At 37.7% G+C, this 21,510-nt stretch overlaps 1 protein-coding gene across 2 annotated transcripts; it reads right to left on the bottom strand.

Annotated features, from left to right (window-relative positions):
* Positions 1-111: 111 nt before the first annotated feature.
* ocrl (OCRL inositol polyphosphate-5-phosphatase) lies at positions 112-21,439 on the bottom strand. Of its 2 annotated transcripts, XM_058797749.1 has the most exons (24): positions 20,838-21,439; positions 20,169-20,248; positions 16,534-16,625; positions 16,219-16,257; positions 15,656-15,769; positions 14,822-14,971; positions 14,478-14,688; positions 14,242-14,400; positions 14,059-14,160; positions 13,756-13,870; positions 13,496-13,612; positions 13,076-13,257; positions 12,848-12,959; positions 12,456-12,565; positions 12,210-12,345; positions 12,026-12,136; positions 11,341-11,506; positions 10,533-10,768; positions 8,208-8,231; positions 6,706-6,822; positions 6,533-6,617; positions 6,002-6,129; positions 2,586-2,697; positions 112-2,501 (listed from the first exon to the last, which is right to left on the bottom strand). In XM_058797749.1, exons 1-24 carry the CDS (start codon positions 20,877-20,879, stop codon positions 2,377-2,379), a joined length of 2,865 nt encoding a protein of 954 aa, XP_058653732.1. In that variant the 5' UTR covers positions 20,880-21,439; the 3' UTR covers positions 112-2,376. The 2 variants fall into 2 exon arrangements, with proteins under 2 accessions (XP_058653732.1, XP_058653733.1); XM_058797750.1 differs by lacking the exon at positions 8,208-8,231 and having other exon boundaries at positions 20,838-21,437.
* Positions 21,440-21,510: the final 71 nt, after the last annotated feature.

Consider the following 21,510-nt stretch of genomic DNA (forward strand, 5'->3'; position numbering starts at 1 on the left):
TACTTATTATTTGAACAAACTTTGCTGCACAAGGTTGAGCCATAATAATAAATCATACAGACTATTGACTTAAGCACCAGTTTAAAAAAAAAAATTCCAAAAAGCCGAATAATATCATCATAATGTCTTTATTTCATTGAATAAATTAGATGCCTGGCCCCTCCCCACAAATAAAACAAAGTATGTGCAAGTACCTATCTGCAAAGTACCAGAAACATCATTACAAAAACTGAATGGATAGAAAGACAGGTCACAACAATAAACAAACAGGCAGGGTGGTGATCACAGCACACCAGAAATCTGTGTAATGACCATCTGCATTTCTGTTCCTCTGATTCAGTCTCCTGCAATGAGATCCTCCCAAAAACATCATCTATTGGCAATGAAAAGAATGATTTCAGGCGATAAGTGTTTGAATAAGACAGTCGAGCTCCATGGCGAAGCTCCCTTTCCAAAGCAGAAATTCGAAAAAAAAAATAAGCCCAACAGAAAGCTCAGACACAGGGGGCTTGTAAACATGGCAGAAGATGTGAAGAGATTTAGGCATCTGAGATCATCGGATGACTTCAAACCACAGCCAATATCATTCACAGAAAATCACTACTAAGAGTTTTCAACACTCTCAGGAAAAATGTGCAGAAATTGTAACTGCTTGTTACTGGGTCAGTCCCTCAAGGACATCTTTGTACCTTTTAAGTACCACTGTGCACTTTTAGGGGTAAATAAGTTACATGTTAGGTACATATTAGGTCAGGTACAAAGTTGCCCCTTTAGGGGTACTGTCAGTTACAAGCACTTTTTTTTAATGCACTTTTTTTCTGACAGTAAGGGAAGGCAGAACAACGAGTTGGTCAGAAACTGCTTACAACTCTTTTTCCAAGTTGCAATACTCAGACAAAACATTTCCTGTGAAATTTTGAGGAAACGTTGCTAAAAGGACAGAGGCAACAATGTCACACGCATTGTGGAGAAACAGCTTTGGTGGTTTGTGCTACAATAATATTTTAGCATTGGGGTGATGAATAATATGAGTACAACAGAGGAGACTTCCTCTTTACACACTGTAGTACTAAACCAGACTGACTGGCACAAGAAGTAAAAAAAAAATCAGCACAATTCTCAGAATTTCCCAAAGTGTACTATGAATTCAAGAGAGATAAACATATGCCGGTATGTCACTACATGGAAACAGAACGTGTAAATGTAACATGAAACAACACCAAAAAAGGACACAAAGACTGTAAACGTACACAAAATTATCCCAGTCTGGGTTAGTATAACACTCAATATACATATAAATAGAAGGACCACGACTGTGTTCATTACAAGACATGACAGATAAAAGACAATAAAAGACCCACTGAGCACATCAGTTAAAACGTTAATGTCTCTGTAGCACGACAGGATCCAGAACAGAGCTGTAAAAGAGTAAGACCTCAAAAGAATAAGTTTAAGACCCAGAGTCCAGATCTAATGATGGCAACCTCATCCGCTCGTTGCCATTATTCAAGACGATTAATAATTATGGGTGTGGTTGTGCCATCATAACGGACCGAGGAGGAGACCAGAGAGCGTGTTTCTGACAGATAACAGACTTATATTCATCTGTGGAGGACATCCAAATGCCCAGTGCTGAGGACAACTGTGTACGAGACAGGAAAACATAAATAACATGTGCACACCACAACAGACAATGCCGGCTGATTCATCATGATTCAGATAGAACTGAGTAAAGATCATAGTCCAGACTTCTCTTCCACTCCAAAAAGGTAGTCGATTGTCAAAGTCACCTTGTAGAAAACAATTCTCTGTGAAGGTCATTTTTGAAGGAGATAAGGAAGAGAGCGTGAGACAGATGGAAAATGGTGAAAACCCGGGCAGCAGCAGTCAGTACAGTCTCCACAACATGGCTTTCCTTTAGTGTAACAAAGTCATTTTTTTTAGTGCCCGTGAGTCACATCTAACACATTTAGTCAATTCTGATCGGGAATATTGGATTTGGCATTACAGCACTCTGATCCAGAGGACAAAATCAGAGAAAGTGGGGTTGCACATAGCATTACAGACGCTACAGTCAAAAAGATGAGGTTTGTAAGGGTTAAAGTGTAGTTATTAATACTACAGAGATAAACTGACACCTATTCCTCTGAAGTAGGAACAGAAGAATAACGAAACATAACCAATGGGCAGTGTCTGTGCAAAACAGGAACTATCCCACAGTGCCAAACTTTCATCATGGAGGAAGTCAGCCATCTTAGTGCAGGGTGTCCCAAATATCTCCCAGAAGACCAGCCACAAACACACCTCAAGTGTCTTTCTGCTCCACCTGAATACCTCTGAGAGAAGGCATGACACCTCGTTCTGCAGTCCTCTTCTTCAGTCTTCATCGCCTCCCATTAGGAACCCCAGTATGAAGTCGTTGGCTTTCTGACGGTCGTGTGATGTCTGTTTGCCAGCAAGGTTGGGAGGCGGCCGAACGAGGAGGCTTGCGAAGAGAGTAGCTGGGGAAGAGGTACAAGAAGAGATGCAACAGTAATGCACCTGTATGTTTGCAATCTGCTGGCACTTGAGAAAGTCAGACTCACCTAGGAGGTTGGCGTTCAGGTTGTTGTCAATCGAGTGTTTAAGTAATTCTCTCAAGAAGGCCATCAGGTAGCGGAACACATTGCGATGGGCTCGTGGGAGCTGAGATATTAGCTGCCGTTTAGAGTAAAACAAAGAATTAATCATTAATCTTTATTTCTTGGTTTAAAATAAATTCTGAATCTTAGGGTGCTTTCACACTTGGTTCTCTTGCCTGATCCAAACCTAAGTTTGTTTGCTCCCCTCCCCCTGCCCCCACTGGACTGTGTTCATATAATTTTATTTGGGACCAAACCACAGTTTGTTTGTGTCATCAAGCCAGCAGGAGAAGGCAGCAAAATGCATAGTTGCTCTCTTCATTTTTATATATTTATGTTTTTGAACGTTTGGTTATGTTTCAGTGCATAACGGCACTTATGTCTGTCTTACGAATGTACTGCAAATGCTCTAAAGAACGATAAAGGCGAACAGAAATGAGAAATGCTGCTTGCAGCACGTCAGTCATGCTCGTCAGGAAAGTGAGTAAAACACAAACACTAATTTCTATCAAATAATACGTCATTAATAGCGGTTTACTTCCGCGATTTGTTACGATTGCATTCACATCAGCAGTGAACCGTACCAGAGTTCACGTGAACCATACCCCAGACCAATGACCACCGTTTTTAAGTGGACTCAGGTACAGTTCACGGGTGCGTACCTGAGGTCGGAAGACAGCGTTCCCATCGTCCAAATGAATCGAACTCTGACATCAATCGAGCCCGGGTGCGCACCAAAAGTGCTAGTGTGAAAGCACCCTTAGATTTTCCAATGTGGTCTCAGACTTTTGGAATCCACTGTATTTTGGATGCTTGTGGTTGGATGGTTGAGACGTGTGTGTGTCTGACTAATATAATATATATATATAAATAAGTGCCCTCAAATGATTAATCACATCCAAAATAAGTTGTTTTTTTTTTTTTTTACATAATGTGTGTACTGTGTATATTTATTATGTATATATAAATACACACACACACACACACACACGTATATATTTTTAAAAAAAAAGTATATTTCTACTATAAATTATAATATAAATTATATAAATACAAATATATACATGTAAATGCAAATATTTAAAAAAATATATACTGTATGTGTGTGTATATACACAGTACACACATATTACATAAACCAAAAGTTTTATTTTGGATGCGATTAATCACGACTAATCGTTTGACAGCACTAATACATACATACACACAGTCAAGGCCAAAAATATCGCCACCCTTGGTAAATATGGTCAAAGGCGGCTGTGAAAATTGATCTGCATTGTTAATCCTTTTGATCTTTTATTTAAATATTCACAAAAATCTAACGTTTCATTGGAGAATAAGAATTTAAAATGGGGGAAATATCATTATGAAATAAATATTTTTCTCTAATACACGTTGGACAATTATTGGCACCCCTAGAAATTCTTATGAGTAAAATATCTCTGAAGTATATTCCTATTCATATTCACAATTTTGAGCACTCCAGGGTGATTATGAACATGAAATTATCCAGCCATGGCTTCCTGTTTCACAGAAATATAAATAGGTGGGAAAACAAAGCTCAAATTCCCTTAATCATCCATCACAATGAGAAAAACCAAAGAATATATTTCTGATGTGCAGCAAAAGATAACCGAGTTTCACAAATTAGTGAAGTGGCTTTAAGAAAAGAGCTAGAGCAGTGAAAATTTACATTTCCACCATCAGGGCAATAATTAAGAATTTCCAATCAACATAAAATGTTCCGAAACTGCCTGGAAGAGGACGTGTGTCTATATCGTCCTAATGCACGGTGAGAAGGAGAGTTTGAGTGGCTAAAGACTCTCCAAGGACCACAGCTGGAGAATTGCAGAAAATAGTTGAGTCTCAGGGTCAGAAAATCTTTAAAAAAAAATTGTCAAACAGCACCTACATCACCACATGTTGTTTGGGAGAGTTTCAAGAAAAATTCTCCTCACTCATCCAAAAACAAACTCCAGCGTATTCAGTATCAGACACGACTGGAACTTCAAATGGGACTGGCTTCTATGGTCAGATGAAACTAAAAAATGAGCTTTTTAGCAGCAAACACTCAAGATGGGTTTGGTGAACACGGGGATAAAAAGTACCCCATGTGTACAATGAAATATACTGCTGTATATATTTTTTTTTTATGTTGTGGGCCTATATTTCTGCTGGAGGTCCTGGACATCTTGTTTAGACACACGGCATCACTGATTCTATCAAATACCAACAGATAAAAAGCGACTGACTCTGTTAGAAATCTTATAATGGGCCATGTTTGGATCTTCCAACCGTACAATAATCCAAACACAAACCCCAAAAACAACACAAAAATGGGTCAATGAGCACAAAACCAAGCTTCTGCTGGCCATTCCAGTCCTCTGACCTGAACCCTGTAGAAAATGAGTGGGTGAACTGAAGAGAAGAAGCACCAACATGGAGCTGGGAATCTAAAGGGTCTGGAGTGATTCTGGATGAAGGAATGGTCTCTGATCTCTTGTCAGGTGTTCTCTAACCTCATCAGGCATTATAGGAGAAAATTTAGAGCTGTTAAACTGGCAAATGGAGGTTTCAAAAAGTATTGAATAAAAGGGTGCTGTTAATTGTGGCCAACGTGTATTAGAGAAAAACCATTTATTTCATGATATTTCCCCCCATTTTAAATTCTTATTATCCAATGAAAGGTTAGATTTTGTGAATTTTTAAAATAAAAGATCAAAAGGATTAACAACGCAGATTAATTTTCACAGACTACTTTGATCATATTTACCAAGGGTGCCGATATTTTTGGCCATGACTGTATGTGTGTGTGTATACATTTATTTGTAATACTGTCTTTACTGGCCACTTTTGGTCAATTAAATGCACCCTCACTGAATAAAAGCACAAAATAAAAATAATATTAATACTAAATGTATAAACTTTCATGAAAAAAAAAAAAAACTATACACTTCTGTTTTAAAGTTTGGGGTCAGTAAGATTTATATATCTCTGAGTTTATAATAGTATAATAATTTTACACAAAGTTATATTAATAGATTTATATAAAGAAATGCTATTTAAAGTTTACTTTTTTGCTTTTGTTGATTATCACAAATAAACAGCAATTGAACTGCATAGTTAAGACCCCATTGTTAATTCTGTATAAGTTACATCAATAGCTGAGAGACAATTTCTTTCATATAAGCAAAATGGACAATAAAATACACCCAAATGAATTAGAATCAAAACACACTGAATGAAGAATCATATGGAGAGCTTGTGAATTAGGAACTGAAACAAGAACATTCATAGATTGCCAGCCCTATCACGAATAGCATATTAAATGCATAGTCTTGAAACTACCAGTATACTTACTGCCATGCATGCATGTTTACCTGTTTGCACAGGCGGCTGTCATGAGAGCATTCCAGACAGCGCTGATAGAGTTCATAACACAGCACAGGTTCAGGAAGAGCCTCCAAGAAGATCAATAGTGCTTCGGCAACCGAGTGATTAGAGCCAGCTAACCAACAGTCAAGGAGAACCACAGTGAACAGTGAGAATGCACATTTAACATCAAGAAGAAAAAAAATGGCAGTGAAAAAAAGGAAAAGACAGGGAGAGAAAAGAAAGTACACAGCGTCTCTAGGGATGTCTCCAGCACCATTACAGTAGGCCAGAGGAAACATTCTCAGTCTCTCAGCAGCACAGGGATGAATTGTGTGGGAGAGTCCAGCAAGTCAGAGCAGTTTTAAAGGGAGCCACTCGGTCACATTCACTGAAGTGACAGACATTAGCATTTCTATGCAACGTAACTCTGAGAACCCTTTAAAGAGGTTTGTACCAAATAGTAATCTATCTGCTGGGAAAAACTTGTCCTTTCCATATATAAACATATTTATATATCTTTTGGTGGGAAAGGATACGGATGGATTCAGGAATGCTGGTGTCCAAGCAGTCAATAATACCTTGTAGCTCGTCTTGCAGGCCAGGGGTCTGGAAAAGGTCCTCCTGTGTATTCAAAAAAAAAAAAAAACCTCATTAGTAATTTAAGATGTGATGGTTAATCATTGGTGCATTCATGCTTTATTTTGTTTACCTGCTGGCAGGCCTTGGTGTAGAGGTGATTAACAAGCAACCAGATCTCTTTGGGAATCTTCAGAGGTTTATCCTCCGTTCCTGCACTGTCTAGCAAGAAATTCAGCCGCGATTTTTCCTGCGAAATTGAGAAATTATCACAATCCATATTGTAGCACTTTTCACTAATACAGCACATTTTGGTGTTCCATTATTTGCTTTTTTTTTTTTTTTTTTTAAAGCACTAGATCATATGCTTTTGTTTACTTCTGTATACTTTTTGTTGAACTATTCTTTCTCAACTGTATCCAACAGCTAAAATCATAAAACACTGACATGTAGTTGAAATTATATTTAGTTAAGTGAAACTGCATGCTTTTTTGCCAATAACAAAAAACACAAAAAATTCAAATTCTCACAGCCAGAATTAATTTGCAGAACTTTTTAAATATTAGAGGGAAAACACTAACAAATCATTTTCACTTATACTGTATACACTACCTATTAAAGGTTTAGAGATTTTTAAATGCTTACTTTTTAAAAATATTTTTTAAAGCCTCTTATGCTCACCAAAGCTGTATTCATTTGATTAAAAAAAAAAGAAAAAAAACAGCAATATTGTGAAATATTATTACAATTTAAAATAATTGTTTCCTATTTTAATATATTTTAAAAAGTAATTTATTCCTGTGATGGCAAAGCTGAAATTTCAGCAGTCATTACTTTAGTCTTCAGTGTGACATGATCTTTCAAAAATCATTCTAATATGCTGATTTGCAGCTCAAGAAACATTCATTATAATTATAGTTAAAAACTTTTATATAATGTAATATTTATAATGCAATTTATTTATTTATTTAATTTGCACCCTTTTGTGGAAAGTGCTTTTAAAAATACAAATGTTTGTTAAGATGGTTCCAGTACAACTTGGAGAATGACCACTTTGTTTAAACTTTAAAGTATTTAACAGCCATAGCAAATTCATCCATGTGATATTTGAAAAAGGGTGACACATAACATTCCTCTCTCTTATACACACACTGAAACATGTTACGTAGAGAACAGTTACAGCCCCAAGACCATTGAACAATATAAGGGGACTCATGCAATTAGTAGGAATGCAACTCATGCTGAGCCACAGAGGCAAAGACAACTCTAAAGAACAGTCGACTCCAAATTACAAACACTGATTTGTGAGGCTGGTTTCACCATGCTGTGAGCTGCTTTCTCTCTCTACTAATCTAAAATTGCTGGCTTGTGAGCAGTGAGCAGGGTGGGAAAAGGAGGGGCAGAATTCAAGCTGAGAGATTCAAGCCTCAGTGATTTTCATTAGCCTGAACCAGCAGAGTGACTGCAGCAAGCTGACCTGTAGGAATGGGCAAGCACATCGTGACACTGTCACACTGGGACAAACATTTAAAAACAGGACAAAGTCACCCTCAATCACACACGTAGGCCATGATAATTGCAGCTGTCCTATTGTGTAACATAATAGTCTTTTCCGCGGATGAAGAGGGACTTTACCTTTTCCATGCAGCTATCCTCTCCCTGAGAGTCATGCAGACCCAGAATGATTGTTCGGAAAGAAGTAGTCAGAGAAGAAAAGAGTAAAAGAAGGGAGGAGAGATGAGACAATAGAGAAACATTGCGTAATCAGTGAGAACACAGAGCCAGTATTGCATAATCACAGATAAGCAGCTTTCAGCTATCAAAGGTGATCACTGAAAAGCAGAGAGATAGAAACAGAAAATAACTAAAGATGATTGACTTCTCTCTAAATGAAAAACTAATCATATTTTTAGAATATAGCGACAAATGGAACAGTTACGAACAGCATGGGTGGTTTGCATGATGACCTATGCTACTGAAAACCCTGCATCCCATAACATTTATTTCTGTACGTGACTTCCTCATTCTAGCCTCAAATTAGAATCATGTCAAACTAGGGGTGTGCGATATTGAAAAAAATATCTCAATATTTTTTGGTGTGAGTGTGCTTTTGTGCTGATATCTGACTACCGTGGACAGCTGCAGTTTTTGATATTCTTCATATTCTGTGTGGTCAGTTCACATCAGTGATAGATATTAATCTTTTCATATAAGTTTAAATTCATTTGTACCTTATATGGGCAATTTTACCTTTAATAAAGCCTTTTTTTTTCCTTCTAAAAGTGTGCATCTTTTGAAGCAAATTGTTACATTTAATACATTTAGGCTGTTACCAAACAAATGAAACCAGTATCAACAAAATTAATCTTTGCAGAAGTTGCATCTGAAGTGGCATTTAGATGTATTTACACACTGTTTAATGCAGCTCAGAGGGACATGGAGTGCTTTTACCTGCAGTTACAAATGCATAATGTTTTGATATTTTAAACATAAAACATTGAGTACTGATATTTGAGATTATTTTAAAATGAAAAGATACTTTGAATATGAAATTAAAATCGCCAGTAGGAGGCAGCAAGTCACTGTTAACAAGTGAGTCATTGCGACTGAACCAAATCATTTAAACAGTTGATTCATTCATGAACGAATCAACATCTTCATGTTGCTCAGAGATGCAAAACAGTGCTGTAGCTGTTTGGAATTTTTTTTTTTTGGCGAAATGGAGCAAAAACGGGCAATATGGTGTCTAAAACGTAAGTTTCTTAATTTAACTTATTGTTTATTGAACTCTTGTATAAAATCAATATCACATTTGTAATTACCGTATTGTCCCGAATATAAGACGATGTTTTTTTCTTGGAAATACATCTGAAAAAAAGCGGTTGTCTTATATTCGGGGTCTAGACTTTGACATGTCAGTAATACACCCACAACAATAGGTGGCGCCAAACATGCATAAAACGAGTGAGCCATGAAATATGGAATGTAATGTGTGTTGTAAAGTCATGACTGTCATGTTAGCCTGACGGGACCAAACTTCCTCTGTAAGTGATTTTAAAACATAAGACAGTACCCAGATTTGAAGACTACAATAAGATTTCACTTCTAATAAAATTTTGGTTGGCTACTATGAGATGGATAGCCTAAATGTTATATAATTCAGATGGGCTACCTGTTATTTCAATGGTATATCAAAAAGAAATTTTTCAATGTCATTGTTGGTACATTTTTACCAGTATTTACCATAATTTCAAAACAAAAATTAAAATAGGAAAAATATGCAATTTGAAAATAATTTAAGAAACAAATGTGTTTTACAGAGAGAAAAACAAACAAAAAAAAAACAAAACAAGATTTGGTTTTCAAAAAGCCTTTTTCTAAAAGGTACATCTGGAAAAAGGGGGGTCGTCTTATAATCAGGGTCGTCTTATATTCGGGACAATACGGTATGCTTATTTTTGAAGAAAAACCCCCCGGCACTTTTCATGTGATTTTAACCATATGAAATGATATATATATATATATATATATACACACACACACACGCATTTTCTGCCCCCATATCTTGAAGTTTGTGATCATTCTTAATGCATTTTGTTAGACTGAATCATGCAGTGAAAGAACACACTAAATGCGCACACGCCCTAGTCTTGACTTCACGTAATGTATGCGTGCACTCCGTAGGGGTTCCGTTTAGTTTTTGCCAAATATTCGATAATGTCAAATTGCACATTGTTAAAACAAAGATTACGATATTATCGCAGACAATATATATTGCACACCCCTATGTCAAACCTGAAAGTCTTCTCTTATCTAAAATCTGGGAGCAAAATTCCTTGCCACTGTCTTTCATGGTCTTCCACTGGCAAAGAAAGGAAGAAGACAGCTTTCGATTTGCAATGTCAGCCATCCTGTGGTTATAATCCATCTAATCAACAGAAGCTGTGCCCTGTGCCTCACCAGATCGATGAGTTTGGTGATGGGGATCTCACGGATGGGCTTCTTCATACGGCACAGAGTCTCTAAAGATGTGCCGAAACAGCTGGGCAGGTAGTTTCCCGCCACAGTGATGAAGTAGTCTTTCCCCCGGTCCAGATGAAGCACCAGGATGTCCTCGATATTATCCTCACCAGAGTTTAGCAGTGTCACAGAGTCTTTACTGACATACACCTCCAGGACGATCTCCATTGTCTCATCTGCAAGAAATGGTAATATACAGACAATGTAGAGGATGTTCAGTCTGCACATGGATCAAAAAATTTAAATGTTGTTTTTCCAAATATATTTGGGCAGCTGACATGACACTTTACTATCTTTTAAGAAAAACGCAATTAATTGATTCTCTTGGCAAATGACTCTGTTTTAATTAAGGATGCACTAAAGTTATTTTTTAATCAAAACTGAAATTAGTTTTTGGCTAACGAAAAACTAAACCAAAAATAACGTTTTGACAATGAAATTTGGGTATCTGAACTCGGCCTGCTGTTCAGAGGTTTGGTGTTCACAGGCCATTAACTAGTCATAGTAAAGTTAAGCCGCTTCTTGATATTTCAGGTGAACAAATTTCACATTTTTCAAAAATTCTGTGGTCCTTCTGGAATGAACAATGTGTGGATACAAATAAAGTATACTGACTTTACCTAAATCTAATATTTTTTCAAAAAAGTCCAAATTACATAAAAAAGGAAGTAAAGGAAAACATTATCATATACTTTGTACTTGTCAGCTACAACATTGATTTTTATTTGATGCCATATGAGATACTCACTAGGGTCTAGTACCCCTTCGCTGGGCTCAGCACGTAGCCAGGGCTTACAGTATTGAGAATCATTGAGTTTGGGAATGAAGGCGAAGGTGCAAGGGACCTGTCCGTCATTAGTGATGAGAAAACTCTGACGCTGAAGCTGACGAAACTTCACATTCTCAAACGTGAACTATGGGATAAAGAACAAGTATAACATGATAATGAGGCCGTAAGAACATACAATACCATTCAAAAGTTTTTGGCAAAGCTGAATATTCAGAAATCATTCTAATATGCTGATTTGGCACTCAAAACATTTCTTATTATGATCAATGTTAAAAACAGTTGTCCTGCTTTACATTTATGTGGATGCCATGATATATTTTACATTAATGTATGTTTTACAAAATATCCTCAGTGTGCACTGATTCAGGGTGATGCAGATAAATTTATTTTTACTGTCTTTTCTTCTCTCTTGTATTTTAAGGACACAGACTGGTTCGTTTAGTCTGAAAGCAATTATGGCACATGTGTTCAGCCCATAATCCACTCACAGTCCAGAGAAATGCTAAAATTGTGCAAACATTATCAATCTTCCTCTGATATATATAGTGGGATTTCAGAAAGACTGGAGGCAGGCCAGTGGATCGATGCAGAGAGAATTTGTCAGAGGATACACTCCCCTGTCTGGTTCTCAGTCATTACTCACGTCCCGTCGTGATAGGGACAAAGAGGGCAGAAAGTCATTTTCCATCCTGTCCATGTCCCGCACAATCTCTTCAAACACCTTTTTGTAGCGCTGCTCAATCACCATCTTCACCTGCAGCACACATAAAATCAATGTGATGCTCTCAACTCCTTTATTGGAGCATGATGAAAGAAGTAAACCTCACCCCGATACTGAAGAGAGCGCTGACAGGTTTGTGGTCACTGGTCTTCAGGTCCATGTGACTGCGGTAGTGAAGCTGCTTCACGCTGCTCCCCCTCCAGAGGATACGGTCGCACCAGGCAGGGACTCGACACTTCCCACTGTGGACGACAAAAAACAAATCATGACGTGTCAAACCTAATTCTTTTCATTGTAAGATAATCAAACCATGATGTATAAAAGAAGAGGTCCTAATCTCCAAGAACTTTACCTTGAGTCCCATCGGTCTGATTTAGCATCATATTTGTAAGTTGGGACGAAATTAATCTCCCCTTCCATGAAGTCAGTGAAGGCACGTTTAGTCTTTCTCTGCATGTTCAGCTGGCAAAGTGAAACAGAAGATGCTATTAAGTGTGCTTTTAGAACAAAAATGGAAGTCATATATTTTGCTACCACTGATAGAAATGCCATACATACACACACACACAGAAAAAGAAAAGAGGAAGCAACAAATGATAACCTAAAACTAGATAAATACAGTGGAGTGCATAAGTAAAGGAAACCACAAATGAACACACTTCTGTGTTTTTTTTAATCAAAAATATTAAAAACTAATAAAAATCTAAAATATTATAAGAAAGCAGCATCATTGCATGGTCTCACCTGATCATACTCCTGAAGCCTTCGTAGCTCATTATCATCAATAAGTTTTTTTACCTCCCCAGCATCAGGCCAACATAGCCTGTAGTTGAGATCTCCAAGCCAAATCACCACACTTAGAGAAGAAATCATAACCATTGAACCATTTAAATATTGACCCAACATTATGTTATCTAATCCTAGGAAATCAGCTTCAAAAATGGCTATACTGGATAACTAGATGTCACTCACTCATGTTTGACTATACTGAGAGGGGGGTATTCCAGCAGGTGGAAACTCATGCGGGCGCATATGTCTTTGTAGTCCTGGTTCCGCCGCTCATAGTCATCCACATGAGCCGCCAAGTGAGAGTTTACGAAGCAGAAGCTGGTATTATGGAACACAAAGCGCACAGCCACTCCTCCTTTATTCCCCTATAATAACAGAGTAATAAAAGTGGGTTAATCTTATCAGGTCACTGACACTGATCTACTGAAATAAGGGATGTATCATTCGTTTTGTGGTCATTTCTTTCATTTGTGTAATCAATACCACTCTAAAATTACACCATAAGCAAATACAATAAAAGATGCACATTATATGCCAAGCGAAAGGCTAAAAGTACTTCCTGTTTTGACAAACCACATCCTATTGTTACAAATTCAAACGTACCATTTTATTCATGAGGCCAGTTCCAACAGACTCAGAAGCCACCTCTCGAATTTGACGTTTGTGCTCCTTGTTGACATACACCACCAACATCATTCCCACTAGGCGAATGATACGGATCTGAAGACAGGATGCAGAGCCTCATTAAAGGTTCACACAAAATCAAAGCAAGCACCACATACTTTCTTCAGTTGACCACAGGATGCCACTAGACTGTTCTTTTCATTTTAAATGTTGAAAAAAATCAGCTGTTGTTCGCTCACCCGTATGTATCTGGCTTTAGGATGGAGGCTTCTCTCTACTGCATCAACCCATAACTGTTCTTTGGATGAGTCCATATAGAAAAAGGCCTCTGTGCTCAGGTCCAGCTCTTGAAATCTGCCAAAACACAAAATCAAAATACGAATGGACAATTAATAATGTACAATGATCTATTAAGGGTGAAATGTTTAATGTCTGTCCCACTGGAGTCACAAAACTGCAGCTATAATGACTGTTTTCAAACAGGTTTCCCAAACATTGCCCCATTTGCATGCTCCAAAGGACTTCCATGTTCTGCCACTCACCCCAGTGCGTAGACATCTGGAGGGTCTGGGTCACGGCACAGCCAGGGCTCAAGACTGCTGTCAGGAGACTGACCATTCACATTCCACGTGCCAACGAAGAACCTGTAAAATAGTGACTCGATCAAATATCAGAAATCACTCAAAACTAAATCAATGACACGTTTTCAGGCATGTTACATTTACCTGAAGTTCTTAATGTCCACATATTCTTTCTCCTTCTTGTTGAGGCGATACTTGAGCAGGCCTTCCCTTGACCCTGTGTGGCTGCTCATCATGGCCTGTCTCATGGTGTAGTTGGATGGGCTGTCAGTCCAGGAACTGGAGCGGTCTACAGACTGAAATCTGTAACGACAAACAGCACTGAGTTCAACACGGCTGGAAATCCACAGGCTTCTGCATTTTAAACCAGTAGCACTCACTCATTTCTGACAGGTGTGGAGTTCTGTGCAGATGGTGGCCTTTCTTTGGTAGTTGGGCCTGCCGTGTGGTTAGTCGATGGTGTATAAGTGCCCTTCCGCGGGGGAAGAGGGGGCAGTGGTGGAGGAGGTGGCTCTCTTTGTGCAACTTTACGGTTTTGCTGGTTCTTCTTCTCTTCAAAGCCAAAATCTGTGGCCATCGAGAAGGTAGAGTCTATAAACATAGAGAGGAACAGACCAGCAGGATTGTAAGTGACAAAGCGTTCACTAGCAACTACTGACTTTGGTGTATCTGCCCATGTAACCTAATGTATTATGTGTGCCATTTTATTTTTTTTATACCATACCTGTTTTTGAGGGCTTTACTAAAGTGCTATTGTTGATGTTATTTGAGGTGGATTTGGAGTTTCCTCTTTGAGGTGGGACTGGAATGCAGTCTTTTACTGGAACAGGTACAACAGGCTCCATCTTTCTCGGCAGTGAATTCCTCTTCTCAGCTAAAGATGGACCATTTAACAGTGATGTTTAATATATTTATGCATTGGTTAATGGTTTTCAAAATGTCTTCAGCAGTGGAAAATGTTTATTATTGTCATCATTTTAGTTCAGGCAGCTCTTCTACTAATCTGGGCATGATCTTTCTTTTTTTAAATCTCTTTATGAAACAGATATGAAAATCTTTTATTACAATTCTGAAATGTTTTCTACATAAATTTTTTGACTTATCTTACCATCAGTAATTAATCATTCTGAAGTATTACTGACAGTGACAATTGTAAAGGCAGGAATACACTACAATATTTTTGTCTCAATTTGCAGCCACGAAAGTCAAAGTCAGTCTGCTGATTTTGGGTAGTCAGAGTTTCATGGACAAAAGTCAGACAAACTTAACCTGAGCTGAATTTCTATCAGTGAGGTAACAAATCAGAAGAATCATGCAGCAAGTGGCCTAACCTTTGACTTGATTGTGGTTGTAACAATGTAAACCAAAACTAAAGTGTTATGTGTCAAACTTTCTGCCTGACACTAAGGTCAAATTCTTCCAGGAAGCATTCATTACGACAAACCTGTAAATCTGGCTATTGGTTACCCTGGTAAATAAATGATTAGAGTAGTTAATAAATAAGAAATGTGGCTTGATGTTTGTGGCTGCATCCTGTGCAGGGAAAATGAGGCATCACCTTGCTGTTTGGCCTTCGTCACATGCTGCAAGAAGGACTGAGTGTGAATGTCATCCTGCAGCTCCAGCAGAAGCTCTGGTGATCGCTCGCCTTGAAGACGAAACCGTACTGTCGCTGTTGAAGAACATTTAGTCATATATTCACATCCAAACATCACAGCTATGCATTTTATTCTTTAGAAAAAGCACTTTGCTTAAGTTAATCATTATTTATTTATTAAATCAATATGCGTTAAGAAACCTCCCCAAGTATACATATCGTATAAAGAATATAAGCTATAATATAAGCTCCTACCATTTCATATAATTTATAGAAATAAAATTAATTGGATAAGAGTAGCAATAAGCTGCTTAATCTGAATGCTGTTACAATAAGCTCCTTACAGCCAGACAGACATGATTCAACTATAAATTATGTAACAATTATTTGAAATACACTTGACTCGTATTCTATGCTGATGTAATTGTCCCAACACACTGTATAAAACTGAATAAGACACTTCTAAAATGGCTATGAATCAAAAAAATATAAGAATTTAAAACAAAAGGCTAATTAAAACTTACAGTTAATCGAGATGTCAATAAGAAGCGCTTCTTCAGCCTCTAAAATAGGAAATTAAAGAAAGTCAGAGACAGATTTTAAGAGGACTGTACCAGGAAATATAAAACATAACCTGCGCTCTATGGTGACAAATGATATATCAATATTTGATCAGGAGAGGAAGATTTCATCATTCAAAACAGTGTTTATTATCCAAGCCTCAATGATAGAGACCAAAGGTGAGTTTGTACAGGCAGAAAAACATTATAGTGAGGGCAAATGCATTTACACTCTTACAAAGTCTTTCTGTAAACTATAAATAGTCATTAGAAGCTTACCTCGAACTATCTGAAAATGGTTATTGATGGGGATGGACAACTGGGGCACTGGGCTTAATACAATTGCTTCAGGGTTTGCCAGAATATCCAACCTAACAACAAGAGATTCATTCATGAAATGTCGTACAAGAATGCATAACCTGTCTCACAAGACTTCCTTTATCAGTTCATAAAGTCAGTTTATATATTTAGTTTTCTGAAAGAAACGCTTAGTTTACAAAAAAACAAAAACAAAAAAAAAAACACTGATAACACCACTTTTGTTAATTTTTATGTTTAGGATGCAGTACACTGTATAGTACACGATCATTCAAAAGTTTAGGGTCAGTACAATATCATTTTTTTAAAGAAATTAATACTTTTGTTATTCAAGGACATGTATAAGACATTATAATGTTACACAATATCTATAATGTTACAAAAGTTTTCCATTTCAAATAAATGCTGTACTTTTGAACTTTCTATTCATCAAAGAATTCTGGAAAAATCCTATCAAGGTTTCCACAAAAATATTAAGCAGCACAACTGTTTTTAACATCATGAAGAAGAAGAAGAAGATGATGAAGATGAAGAAGATAAAGAAGATGATGAACATGAAGAAGATGAAGGAGAAGAAGAAGATGAAGAAAATGTTTCTTGAGCAGCATATTAGAATGATTTTTGAAGGATAATGTGACACTGAAGACTGGAGTAATGGCTGCAGAGCAGTCAGCTCTGCCATCACAGAAAATTGTATTTTTAATAGTAAGAATATTTCACAAAGTTGCTGTTTTTACTGTATTTATGATCAAATAAATGCAGCCTTAGTGAGCACAAGATACTTCTTTCAGAAACACGGACAAATCTTACGGACCTCAAACTTCTGAAAGGTATTATATCTCTCATATTTCCACTATGATCCAGCATAATCTTATCTCACCAAAAAAGTAGCTTCAGAATGTAGAGAGTGGAGGGAAGCTTATGGAAATGCAGGAGGCTAAATGCATATTGGAGGGCTAATTGCAGACCATATTTCACTCTCTGACAATAACAGTGCCAACTCCAGGGCATCAGGTTCCTCTCAACGTGGTCATACCTCCATTTCACTCCATGGGAAATTCAATTACAGTGGATTATTGGAAAAACCTTCAGATTTCACTGCCTGAGTGTGCAATGCAAATGCATGGAGGCAAGACTAGAACCCCTCTGTGCTGCCAGTGAGCCCCTCTCATTCAGTCTCAGAAGACGATAATTGCTGTAATGGATGCTGTTGCCAGGAAACGCAGCACTCATGAACAAGGGAAATTTGGCCTAGACTTACTAAGCAATCTCACATTCAATCAATACAAATAATAGCCCAGTGTAGCGATGATGGTTATAATCTCCTCATGCCAAAAATATTTCCTTATTCTCTGAGGTTAAACTGTGGGACCCACTGCCACATTAACGTTTCATTGACAACACAGCTCAAAATTGTTATGTAGTTCAAGCACTCCCCATTCACCCCAAAGGTCTTTCAGACTAAATGAAACATAATATACTTTTATTAGCCGATTACTCTTTCAATGATCTATACAAAGATGCTCTTGCAGTTCAGGTTAAAGGGACAGTTCACCAAAAAATGAAAATTCAGTTTATTCACCCTCATGTCGTTGCAAACCCTTAAGACTTTTGTTCACCTATAAACCACAAACCTGCGAGAAACCCAAAACATGAGAGGTTTCTGTCCCTCTACTGAAGGTCCATTCCACCATAACTTTGAAGCTTCAAAAAGGTCATGAAGTAATAATAAAAGTAATCCTTATGAATTGAGTGGCAAAATTCAGGTCTTCTGAAGACACAATTGCTTTCTAATATTTCAACAGATATCATTTAGGAATTTATTGACATTTAAACACTGATCAAAGCACATACATAGAACTAATCAAATATGGTAACGGTAAGCTGACATGCAAGAACCAATGAGGTTTGTACTTGAGTGTCAAGCAAGCATGCATGAGTTTCCTCAATAACCAATGAGGTTTGTTTTTGCACGCGATGATCAATGTTTATGTGTGAATAAATGCCTAAATTATTCTCATTTTTAGGTAAACTATTACTTTAAAGACTTCATTTGTTGCTCTAACTTAGTGGTTCCCAATCCTGGTCCTGGAGAAGCCCAACATTGCATGTTTTTGATGTGTTTCTTATCTGACACACACATTTGAGGTCTTGAAGTCTTTACTAATGAGCTGATAAGTTGAATTAGGTGTGCAGAAGTAATTTACATAAAGGATTTCAATGCATACTTTTACATCTAATGTCTAATGCGTCAGTCAATGAACGCTTCCTCGTGCAGGTCTGAAATATCAACTGTGTACTTTGTTCTTATTGTTAGGAGATCCTTTTCATTACACATTGATTCAACAAATAACATTTGTGACCTCTTCTGCCCAGTCAGTTCTTGAGCTTTGAGTAAAGCTGAGTGTGTACAGTTTTAATGCAGTTAAAGAGTTTGTGTGCTCATGTGAGGCTTATTAGGCTCTAGGACACCGAGGTGGAATGCAGGATAATGGGCAGCATGCTGGCATCCACCACACACACACAAAACGAAAGCCACACTGCCTCATTGCACAATCTTTCACAGAGTCCTCTCACATCTATAGCAACCAGCAGTTAGGGCAATATATAATTCACATTTCTTTCACACTCACATTTCTGGGTTCTCAGAAGCAGAAGTTGTCACAGTTGGGTAAACCAGTAGTGAATAAGAGACTACAACAAAAATTATTTTTGCATTCTCAGTTGTTTCAACCGTAAACGAAACAAATCCATGATAGTGTTTCCACGACTTTGCAAAAGAGGAAAAAATAGAAAGAGCTTGATTATTGCAGAAATATCTCAAATTTACAGCCATTTCCTCAGCCAGTGTATTAGATGCAAATCTGATGCAGTGTTTTAATGCAAATTTAACACAATATATACTGTTATAATTGTATTCAAGATCTTTGAGATTCGCTTAAGATTTAGGGCTACTAATCAAGAATTTGCAAAGTTGGCACACCACAGCTCCAAAAGTAGAACATTTTTTAATTTTCTCACCACAGGTGACTTTTCAAGCCTAACATGTCTGATGAAGAGCTTTTAGGCTCGAAATGTCACCTGTGGTGAGAACATAAATACATTTTTTTTCTACTTTTGGAGCGTGCCAACTTTGCGCATCCTGTTTGAAATTCTCTGCTAATCAAGAATAACATACATCAGCTTGAAAGAACTGGATATATCTAGTAAGTATCTTATGTAAAGTAAAAAGCATCGGATGTAAAAACAAATAGCAGGCTGTTAAAAGCCAGCTGCATTCTCAAGATAGAGATGCTCATTAGATACCTAGCAATTAGATGGCCTGTGTTGGTGTGTTTGGTTGTGAATCATGTCAAAAAGGCCAAAAACGACAACACAATCATCAATGCAATAACACAGACAGGCAGTAGCAATGAACCACCTGACAGAATGAGCGGATCAGTCCAAAAAAAAAAAAAACACTGAACAGCTGCTCTGATGCTCATGTTTCCCCAAGCTTTAAAATAAACTTTTGCAACTAATCCCGTTTTACACATTGCTTAGTATAACAGCAAACACATGTGAAACTGAGATCAAACAACAGAGAGTCTACTTACTTGAACTGTCCAGAACACTCTATCAGGGACAGGAGTCTTGGTTCTTTTTGTCCATTTCTGAGCACATGTCCTCTAACAGTCTGAAAAAAATCACTGTCAAGGATTCAATTGGATAGCTGGAGGCAGAGGAAAAGGGAAAAGGGTGGAAAGTGTGACGCCTCATGGCTCTCCCATGCTCCCTCGCTCGCTCGCTCTCTCACACAATCAAAAAACTTGTTGGACTTTATGTAAGTTCATTAGGTAACGTTAAGTCATAAAACAATCCCTATCATACTTCAAGATATGTAAAAATCATTAAAAGCGCTATTCACATAATAAACTGCCGCTGTAACATCTATAATGTCATACCTTACAAACACATCATATCAAGTGACATGACAATGTCAAGCAATGATGTTCAAGTTATTCCTAAAAGAAATAAGAGTATGTTTGGATAAACAAAACGCTTACACGAGTCACTTGCGTAACTTCTGTCTGACAGCAGAGAGAAAACAGCAACCTAAATGACAACATTTGTATTCGGTGTAGCCTCTTTAATACACTGGCAAAACGAAAATACATGTTATTTTTACCATTACAGCTAGGCTAACAGCTAAATTACTTTAAAAGAGACAACTACTGCTCTATACAAAATGAAAATGAACAACCGAGCTCTCAAATAAAGGATACGGCCAAGCAATGGCTATCGGATATCCCGAATGAAGACTCCATCACGAATGTTGTTAAATGTGTTGAATTAAAGCCGTCAGGCGGCTAGCTAACAGGCTAAACTCAGCGCGACTGTTTTCTCATGTCAGGCTCCACCCCTCACCGCCCGTGCCGTGCTGCTGGCCTTTTTTCCGGGGTGAATGAGAGACGATTGACCGCTCGCTCGGGAAGAATTTAGCCCGTAAAAACGGGTTTTGAATAAACACGGGTGGGGAAAAAACGATCAATGTTCACCAGCTCTTGTGAAGTGAAGCAAGAGTGCGATTCAGCTCGTGAGCCGGTGCGGAGTCATTGAACTCCGGAGAAAACGACACCCATCGAATACGTGTATATCGAATTTGAGGTTAAACAGGGATCACGGTTGATGACAGTTGTGTTGTCGCGTTAATAGGTCAATGACATCTCTAGTGATGTTCGGGTTTACGTTGGTAAAATATGTTGCAAGACATTACCGGTCAAGTGTGGGTTCCGAGGTCATCATCACCGCGCTGTCCCGGACGCAACAACATCACTTGGGTGTGTTATGCACTGCTCAGGGACATCATAGATGCTCAACGTTTTCGCAATACTGTGTGTAAACACAGTATGCGTTAAGTCACACTTTAAATATTGACTTTGCAGAGTTTCCGTTCAA

Source organism: Onychostoma macrolepis, chromosome 14 (genome assembly GCF_012432095.1).
Source record: "Onychostoma macrolepis isolate SWU-2019 chromosome 14, ASM1243209v1, whole genome shotgun sequence".
In the NCBI taxonomy this organism is placed as follows: Eukaryota; Metazoa; Chordata; class Actinopteri; order Cypriniformes; family Cyprinidae; genus Onychostoma; species Onychostoma macrolepis.

What these genes read in the sequence shown, in the direction of transcription:
- ocrl (XM_058797749.1), bottom strand. Translation starts at nt 20,879, where the DNA reads ATGGAGTCTTCATTCGGGATATCCGATAGCCATTGCTTGGCC. An exon ending in AGGATAGCTGCATGGAAAAG is followed by an intron (nt 6,823 to 8,207) that starts GTAAAGTCCCTC and finishes TCAATTTCGCAG; the next exon opens with GAAAAATCGCGGCTGAATTT. An exon ending in ACACCAAGGCCTGCCAGCAG is followed by an intron (nt 6,618 to 6,705) that starts GTAAACAAAATA and finishes TTGAATACACAG; the next exon opens with GAGGACCTTTTCCAGACCCC.